Source organism: Habropoda laboriosa, unplaced genomic scaffold (assembly GCF_001263275.1).
Source record: "Habropoda laboriosa isolate 0110345459 unplaced genomic scaffold, ASM126327v1 scaffold88, whole genome shotgun sequence".
In the NCBI taxonomy this organism is placed as follows: Eukaryota; Metazoa; Arthropoda; class Insecta; order Hymenoptera; family Apidae; genus Habropoda; species Habropoda laboriosa.
This window is the reverse complement of record NW_017100219.1, coordinates 17,028-26,802: the sequence shown is the minus strand read 5'-3', so window position 1 is coordinate 26,802 and position 9,775 is coordinate 17,028. Positions and strand designations below refer to the sequence as shown.

General features: G+C 44.0%; 2 protein-coding genes across 3 annotated transcripts in view; one reads left to right on the top strand and one right to left on the bottom strand.

Annotated features, from left to right (window-relative positions):
* Window positions 1–7,027, bottom strand: part of LOC108570965 (probable phospholipid-transporting ATPase VB) — a 26,421-nt gene extending 19,394 nt beyond the window's left edge. For both annotated transcript variants that reach the window (XM_017932903.1, XM_017932905.1), the window contains exons 1-4: window positions 6,647–7,027; window positions 1,203–1,790; window positions 409–588; window positions 5–265 (exon numbers count right to left, since the gene is read on the bottom strand). In XM_017932903.1, the coding sequence (XP_017788392.1) occupies window positions 5–265; window positions 409–588; window positions 1,203–1,780 (1,019 nt within the window). In that variant the 5' untranslated portion in view covers window positions 1,781–1,790; window positions 6,647–7,027. The remainder of the gene's footprint in view (window positions 1–4; window positions 266–408; window positions 589–1,202; window positions 1,791–6,646) is intronic.
* Window positions 7,028–7,656: 629 nt separating this feature from the next.
* The window catches only part of LOC108570946 (rab GDP dissociation inhibitor beta), a 4,095-nt gene continuing 1,976 nt past the window's right edge, over window positions 7,657–9,775 (top strand). Inside the window, exons 1-2 of the mRNA XM_017932883.1 lie at window positions 7,657–8,010; window positions 9,592–9,775. Coding sequence (XP_017788372.1) covers window positions 7,850–8,010; window positions 9,592–9,775 — 345 coding nt within the window. The 5' untranslated portion in view covers window positions 7,657–7,849. The remainder of the gene's footprint in view (window positions 8,011–9,591) is intronic.

The window sequence follows — 9,775 nt, the reverse complement described above, 5'->3', positions numbered from 1 at the left end:
TCACCTGACGTAGACACGGCACGTTGAATTATTGACGCGTCGGTCGCTGGCCAATCTTCGTCGGTCCTCGAAGTAATCTTTCAACGCAGTCACACCCAGCACGAAGATCACCGGTATCATAGCGATCTCTTTACCGAAGGCGTTTATGGCCGGCACCCAATTAAGTAGAACGATAAATATAAAATATATATTGGCCACGCGGTGAAATTGCTCGAGAAGATTGCGAGGTAGGAAGCTCAGCATGGTGTACTTGGTTGTGCGTACTCTGAAAGCATACGGAAACGAGCCGGAATTCAGGTGGCGTACCGATGTCAACGTTTTCACTCTCGTCTTCCTCCTACCCGTATCGTTCCGTCACGCCTAACCGTGAAACGAACGTAGACCATTCGCTGACGCGATCGACCTTACCTATTGTCCACTCTCTTGCCATTAGGATGCTGACTCGTGGGTGTTTTCGGTGGCACTAAGTGATTCGGTACTATTGTCCTTAAACGAGGTTCCTCCGGTAAAGGACCGAAACATCGAGCCCACAACTTCCTCCACCACGGAGGTTCTGCGCTACGTCTTATCGTGTATATCGACTCTGATCTGCAAAACGATACACGGGCAAACCAACTCTCGATAAAAAAGGTCCTTCCTCGAGTAGGTCTGATTAAGGTTAAAATATGCGAGCGAAGCAGCGGACGGTTTCTTCCTTCCGAGGAACGAGAGCTACGATAGGAGACGTTGATCCCGAGGTATCGCTTGGTTTCGCAACTGTCAACGTCGCTTGAAATTCACGCGAGCGATGTTATCGCGAGATTCGAGGATGTTTAAAACACCAAGTTTCGGTGAACGACCAAACGACCGCAGACCATCTACTTTTATCCAGGCGAAACGCGACAGAAACAGCGTGCACACGCTGATCGGTTTCATTGTTCGAGCAATAAAGGAAGAAGTTATTTTTAAAGATCCGACATGTACCGCTTCTGTAGACAATACTGAATCATCGGCTGGATTACAAGCCGATTCTCGACCGTCAACCGTGCCCCATCCGTCGCTAAATAAAGGCACAGAGCCAGGCTCTTCGAGAGAAATGCAATTCACATCGTACGACAATTCGCAGGCTTTTCCAACCTTCCTCCGAGTCTAAGTAGATTCGAATCAACGTATCGATTACCACGTCACGGCTCTAGATTTCTGCCGTGACGAAACGAACCTACCTGGACGCCTGACGCGAGTGACCGCGAAAGGAGGGCACCTTTCCAGCCGTGGGTGGCCTCGAGTCCTCTCTGTGGCCAGGCGGAAGGATGAAATCTGTTCTGGAGCCGACACGGCTGTGTCCCGTCACCGAGTGCCCCTGAACGTCTATCACCTGGCCTTGGCTGAACGCTCTCTGGTGACCAGGTTTCTTCAAGGCCGAGGGCCTCGTGGGCCCGATCGCTGACAGAGGTCCCAGATAAGATCCCGCGTGTGGCGGGAATCCAGCGTTCGTCAGACATTCCGCCAACACTCCACCGTGGCTTGCCGATCTTGCGTGCGTCCTCGGGCATGCTCTTCTTCTGCCACGCGTTACGTCGTCGTTCTCGTCGTTGCTGTTCTCGTTCCCCTTCGCGAACACGCTCGGCGAAGGAACGGTGGTTGTGATTGTGATCGAGCCAGCATCGGGAACAGAGACACCGGTTGGCTGAGGTGGCGCCGAGCTCGGATAATGCTGACGACCTGGTCCCGGGAACACGTAAACCGACGCCTGTCTGTCCACCTTCTCGCTCGCTGCTTCTGGCGCGCCGACTTCGGACATGCTGGCACATCTGACGATAGAGCGGATCGAAGTGACAATTGTGAGAATCGATTCAGCTTGTTATCTACGAACGGAAGTGTACTTATATCCGTTTCACGGGAAATCCTCGATGTAATCATACAGTGCCGATTACACAGGTCCAATTCGTATTTATTTCTCCAATATAGACGTGCTATTAATAAGATTGCACGTAAAGAGAGAGAGGGAGCTTTGTTTTTTCTTTCGAACAAGCGAAAACCGATAGATTAGAGCCGTCGACGGTGCTTCGGTAGATTTTTGTAAAACATCGCGAAGCCGTAATCACCTTGCAACGAATAATCCGATAGTATCGGTGACGAAACGGACATTCGAGTTTGTCCGTGAAACAACGCGAATCCTCCGATTCCTATCTCGATGTATCGACGATTCGCCGAGAAACCGGAACGAAGACAGAAAAACGCGAGAGTGAACGCTGGGGAAAAATGATAACGACACTTCGCCGGTCGATTTTTCGCTCGTGAATTTAACACGAAAGCGCACGCGGACTGGCGTTCCTTTCTCTTGGCAAAGGCACCCGCACAATTGCTGCGTCCGCCAACAAGCAAACACAGTCTCGAAGCACCGAGAGTCGAACACTGAAATACTCTTATCGGTCGTTCGTTGCGTACGCGTCAGTTTGCGAAACGATAAAGCCAGTCTCGCGTTTCGCCATCGTCGCGATCTCCGATTCAACCCACGACGATTCCCTCTCGACTGTCCTCCGGTATCTCTCCTACCTACTTTTCCACCGTTTTACCACCAAACCACCGGTCAATCGGAGCTCGCTTTTCGTGGCGGCTAAACGAAATTGCCGAGCTAATTAGGCCAAACTGGATTAAACAATTCGATTACGACGTCGAGCGTCGCGCGGTTAGAGGGCCGAGTTCGAGAGGGAGAATAACGATTCGTCAAATATCCCACGTTAATACTATTTACTCTACTAACAATCCCGTGGCTGCTAAATCGTGCCACCGAATCACTCTGCACCTCGAGTAATCGCGATCGATGAAAATTTCCACCGAAAACTTAGCCGCGATGCGCGAAGATACATCGAGGATGCAGCAGTGAGAGAGAGAGAGAGAGGAGAGCTCGGGAAGGTTAAATAATCAATTTGCTATTTCTACCGCACGTCGAGCCTAATTCGAAGGCCACGGTGTGGGAATCTACCGCGTTCGCTCGAAACCTTTGAAAAGGTGCAACAGAGAGCGGAAGAGGGTGGCTGTCGGGGTGAACCGCGGAAAAGCGAACGTGTTCGCGGGGTAGCAGTGAAACCGAGTGAAGGATTCCGGCTGGTGATCGATAACAGCCATCGGGCCGGCGTAAATCCCGCGTTCTAATGTAAACGGACAATATCAAGGGTAGGAAAGGCCGAAGAGCGGAATTGGGTCAAGCGAATATCGACGCCCTCCCTTCCTCCCCGCTTCGAAGAGGGGGAGAGTTCGCCGCGGCGGAACTGGCTCTCGCACACGCCTAACGAGCCGTTATCAATTATTGCACGCCGGGATAACACCATGGAAAATTCTCGCTTCTATCTCGTTAGCTCCGATGGGAAACCGAAATATGCACCGAACGTGTTCCACAACGTCGCAGCAATGGAAGTGTCGGATGTTTTCCTCTACACCGCTACGCTTCCGTCCCGAGTGCATTCTAATTGCAATGACTTTGCGACAAACTTTTTACGCGACCTTGAAAAGAATGTTCCTTTTTTTTTTCTTTCCCGAGGAAAGTTAACGATAGGAAACTCTAGAAAGATCGATGAGAAAGAAACGTCAGTGTGTAATAACCGTGGTAAATAACGCGTGTGCGATAAGCAACGATATTATTTTTAAAACTGACAACTGACGTCGTTTGGATTTGTGCATAAAGAAGATACGTTCGCGATTCGTATGCGGTCTTCTGTTAGATTTATCAGTCAGTTAGATATAATATCGAATCCTCGTCCCTTTGTCCCTTGAATCCCGTGCATACAGATCCTTATCCCAGTTTTCCACTTTCCCGCCCAATTCCTGTCCTATCTCCGGCAGATCTTCAAACTGATGCACTCTAACCATTTCTCTTGTACCGAATCCTCAAGTTCATTCACAATTCTTCTCCCGTACCATCGAACCCTCAATCCCAACGAGTCCTGCTCATTATCCTCACACATTGGTCCTTACCTAACGGACGCATTCCTAAATTCCCCCACCCGCAACTCCCAAAAACCCCAATATAAAGGCAGCCTCGAAAAAGAACGAAGGCAGTCAGCATTGAATAACAAGGCAGTTTAGACCGTACACTTTATATTCGTAAAATTCACCGTCTAAAGTGATTCGACGACACTAGGAAGTATATATTTCTTTTGTATACGTTCGGAGAAATCCGTTTAGCCTTACCACCTCTGTTTAGTAAAGATCTAAATGTTTATGATACGTGACAAAAGGCCCTTCGGTCCCAAACGGGGCCGTAAGGCAATATTAGGGCGTTGCGTAGGAGCATTCTCAGTCTGTATACAGTGCTCTTACCATCAAATAGGAAAGCGAACCTTCCTTGTGTCTAATAAAAGTTTATAGTTTAAAATAAGGATTATTAATTATTTAACAACCAGTAACTCCCATAATCCAATATCTTCCAGAGTTGCGATAGTTTTTTTGGGGTTGTCGGTGATCGAATTGCTGATATTGTTTAGGCACCTAAGTACTTTTTCGTATGAATTACGCTATTTGTCGTGTACGTTTCTCTCAGCTTGATGCGCCAAATAATATGAAGTTTGTCTTTCGTTCAATTATTCTCGAGGTGCATAGAAATAAGTTGCCCATTTTTTATAATGCTGTGACTTACCTCTGTTGGCATAATGGAGCGAATAACGCAATGTGGAAAGTGAAAGAAAATAATTTGAAAAAAAGTCCACTTATTGGACGATTAACTGTGCACGTGTGGGTGACGAGTATGAACGTTCAGGGGTTAAAGTATGAATATGTAATAGAATTTTTTTTCAATTCGTCATGATGGTATCGGTAATCTGCAATAATTAATAAATTGCATACCGGGGCAGAATCGCTACAAGTGCATTAACATTATTAAAACGGTATTTCAGATAGATATTACTCGATTCTGATTTTTTATTCGTAATGCATCGTAATATTTTAATTTAACCTTATTTCTATATTGCAACAAAATCCCTGGTAATTACAAAAGAACTGTAACACGACCGTCTTGGTGCATACTTGGGACGAAAATTAGGTGCAGTGTATAATTTGCTCTGGGTGGGGGGCCCATGAAAGTGCAGTGGTTGGGGATGTAAAGAATACTGTATCGCACCTCTTCGTAAAATTCTTATTTTCAGGTTTTTTTATTTTTTGTCAAAATTTAACGTAAGTTATTGTTTAAAGAAAATATTGCTTTAGTGAACTACATTTTCAATTTTTCTTTAATTATATTAATTTCGTATTAATTTTTTCATATTAATTTCCTATTAATTTTATATTAATTTCAGAGTTATGCCATTTATCCTTAAGGTCCCGGCATTACCTCTACGTGGTTCCAGGTGAAACGTCAATATATAATGAATTCGCTATCTGCCGGTCGATTAGAATTTCCGGCCGCGATTCACCAAGTGCGGTTCTACCTAACGCGATAGAATTCGATCTTAGCGTTTCCCAGGTTCTCGTAACGTTACAACGTCTCCCCTACTCAAATTTCACTAAATTCGTTCATTTCGATTCTAAACCGAACGAAACGGTTTCTCTTTTTAACCGAGCATCGAACCAGTTTAATTTGACTCTGTCGGTATTCTATTTCGTCAACGCGGAGGGCCGACCGCGTTCGTCGCGTTCTTTCTTGCTCACCGGTATAATCGTATCCTCGAGCGAACCGTTCGACGCTCAATGCGTTCCACCGATAGACAGTTTATGCAATTAAACGTGTAGTGTAGTATAGCAGACCTTCTGGATAACGAACCAAAGATGACCTCGCTTTTTTTCTACCCGTCTCTAGGAGACCACTCGCAGAGCAACCGGTTCCGTAGCTCAGCACGAACAACACCGTCGTCGGACGGTTCGAAAAAAAAAAATGTATAACCGATTCTCGAGGGTAACCTTCGACCCGTTTGGCTGTGCCGCAAGAACACACTAGATTTGACGAAATACGGCTCACCTTCGTTTCAGATGTCCAGCGAATGAAATTGGAACGAAGAACCTCTTTTTTTAACAATTTATTCTTTCTCTTTTATTATTTTACAACGAAGAAATTCTACTTTATCGCCGTAAAAATTTTTACCGTGAATTCCGATGATCTTTTATTACGAACTCTTTAAACGTTCTCGCTTTTCCAGACTCTCTCGTTACCGTTTCGCTAGAACGCCCCGAACTTCCGCATTTAGATGAAACTTTCTCGTAATAATTAAGTAAACGTTCAAAACACCGGCACGTAGTACGTTGACACTTTAGAAACTGGAAAAAGCAACAGGGAGATCGATTCTACGGTACACTCGAAAGCCGTTTCGTGTTTCGAATCTCGATCTGATTTTGCGACGTTAGTAATCGATCAACGCGATCATTAGGCGCTCTGACAATCGCTAATCGTTTAGGGACTTTGTAGTTTCAGTTCGAGATTTTTCCGAGGTACGCAGTTGTTAATTCTTTACGCTCTCTCGCGAAGATCGTTTTAAATTTGATGGCGCTTAATTAGCGTAAACGGAGCACGCACATCTTTCAATCGACAATGACAACGAGGGAAAAGGACGCGACGAACTTAAAATTTTTCCAATTTACACACGTTTGTATATCAATAACGTAATATAATCAGGTGTTCAATCGCAATTAACACGGAGAATAATCTAACGATGACAATATGACAAAATCGCGCCCTTACATTTTTTTAATCTCCCGACGTGGTCCACGTGGCCTTAGTTAATGCTCGTGGAAGCACGAGGGGTGGCACAGCTATCCCCCACGATGTCTTCAAACTCTCAAGAGCATCGTTTCACGTACTCGTCTCTTTCCAGTGTTCTGTGTGAAGTAACTCCGTGAAAAAGCCCCCAGCAGTCGAGTGCAGAAGCGAATAGAACCAGGAAAACAACCGGTACTTTCGCGTGCCTCTTTTTGACAGGAAAACTAACGGGTTACAACGCACCGCGTTTCTCTAAGCGGATCTCTCCCGAGAAACTAGATTTACTACCGCACATCTTCTTGACATGTTACAAAGTTTCACGTAAATGCTCGATCGAACGATTTCCACGTCGATTATTTCCTTATTTTCACAATCCTTTCGAAAACTATCGTGCGTTTACCGTCTATATGCACGATCTACGAATCCTACCGTTTATCCGCGTCCCGCGGCAACAAACCGAATGACCTTATCGTCCAACACGTACTGACAATTTGTATCGTATCGGCCAACCTATCAACCACTACCGTCGCCGCAAGCTTTTGCACTACCGCCACCTACCGTTGTCGCTCTTCTTTAAACTTTTTTAATATAGAGGACGTAAAGTCCCTAGGAATACGTATCCGCGATTTTTGAAAGTCATCATGCACTCCTGATTATACTTGATTCTTTGTAATTACCGTTAACCGTTTCTTGAATCGAACAGGTATACATCGAAAGATGAATGTATGTATTATTGCATATTACAAGTCGGGCTTTTTAACAATTAGTCAATGAATCGATAGATTCGTTGATATTTCCAAATTGTCGAATATTGTTAGAAAAACGAAATTTAACAGTAAAACGTCTATAATTATGAAATATAACATTCCATTCTTGTTACAAGAAATGTTACAACGAATTGTAGAATGGGGAATTGCAAGTAGCTAGGGAGTGTCGTAACGCTGCAGTAGCTCCACCAGCAGTAATACAGCCACACCATCGTTGTTCTACCAGCGGCTCCGTCATCGGTAGCGAAACGAAAGAACGAGGTCTTCCGTTCCGGCATAATAGCCGTGCGAGGTGGCAGACGTGCGACCGTGTACTATCATTTTCCGACTTTCATAGCATTCCCGAGAAAGACTTAACGAGGAATTCGCGCTCGTGCGTTTCAGTGCTGTGATTCAGTTCCTTCGCATTTCGAACAACATGAATGAAGAATACGACGCGATCGTGTTGGGCACCGGACTCAAGGAATGCATACTTTCGGGTATGCTTTCGGTCAGTGGGAAGAAAGTGCTCCATGTAGATCGTAATAAATATTACGGTGGTGAATCTGCCTCGATCACGCCTCTTGAGGATCTATTCGCGTAAGTCTGATCGATTAGCAGGGAAATCACGACCGATCAATTTTAACGCCAAACCACTATTTTACCGGCAATCGTAACACAGTACATATGCACAATATATCCAGAGCTATGATCAACGTACTCGTGATACGACGATATGGAAACATGATTCGTCTAAAATATTGATTTTTTTTTTCTCTCCTCGCTTTTTTCTCTCTCGCGTCGTTTTAACCGTCGATTGTCGTTGGTTCAGACTCTTCCGTCAAGCGTATCGCGAGACGAAGCGTGACGTATATCTTCACCTGCGGTAATGCGTTGTTACTGTGTGACCACTTGCAAACTCTTTCATCCCTTTCCAAACAATTTTATCGGAAGGTTGGCTAGAATGCCATTCGATAAGAACATGGGGGAGGGGCCCGCCCCGCGAAATACACGCTCGATCGAACGTGGTAAATCGGTTGTATAGCATTTTCCACAGTTAGCCTAGCGCAATGTTTCTCTTTCAGATACTTTTTCTTTAACCACTTACTTGCCCCTCTCTCTTTATTCCTCTTCTCGTAACATTCATCAAAATTATGTATATCCCGTTTAATAGTTTCGATTGTGAAAAGGAGAACGGTTAGTACGACGATAGATTAAGACCACCTTATGTTCGAAAACTTACGAAGAGAAAATGTTAAGTAACCGAACGTGTACCGTTAACTTAATCTACTTCCTGCAAAATTGAACATATGCTCGTTTGACTGAACGAATTTCAAATTAAAAGAATGTTCATCCTATTAATTACTTGTGTTCAAGTTTTAATTGAAACATGTTTTTCGATTTGTAACGTCTTTTTTTTTTCTTTTTCTCATTATCGTTTGAAAATTGATCTCTCGCAGCGTATCGATTGCTTTTTGAAAGATCATCTTTCGCAACGCAACGAAAACATGTTGTAAATGAGGTGACGGAATAACGTGTCCTTTCTCTACTGTCCACGAAACAAAAAACGATAACACGTCCGCGTGATTGCGCTTCTGGTTCATCGGGGAGACGGTTATCATGTGTCCGGCTGCACTCAATAAATTGTAACACGCATCTAAACTACCCATCTGTTGTACCCAGTAACTGTTGTTCGGCTCTGGCGGTGTATAATCCAATGAGAGGAATGTTCAGATTGAAGTGTAATTGTAAACGACAGAAAACAGAACTGATTTCTGAAAGATATTTTTACGATTATTCTGATAGTCACGAAATTTGTAACAGTTACAATTATCCGAACTTTCTTTTTTTTTTTTTAACTATTTTAAGAACATGTATCAGCACATTATTTACGATCATTTGCTGATAATGTATTTTTATCCGATTAAGTTCACTTTGTATGACACCGGAGAAAATCGATTAGAACCACTTTAACAATATGTCGTAAACATGTTCATGTTTACATGTTTTTCATGAGGTTTTCAAAAGGAATGTTATGAATTTTTATACGATAATTATCCAATTATATCGTATTACCGTTCGTGCGGTAAAAAAAAAAAATTCGTATATATTTTCCTAAAGAGAAAATATCTCGTTGGTGAAACATTCTGATCGTTAATTTTAGTTTCATGCATTATCTAGGAAATTCAAAGCCCCACCACCGGATGAAAGCTATGGTCGTGGTCGCGACTGGAACGTTGATTTGATTCCAAAGTTCCTGATGGCAAACGGCTTATTAGTGAAGCTTCTAATTCACACTGGCGTGACGCGGTATCTGGAATTCAAATGCGTGGAGGGATCGTACGTTTATAAGTCCGGGAAGATC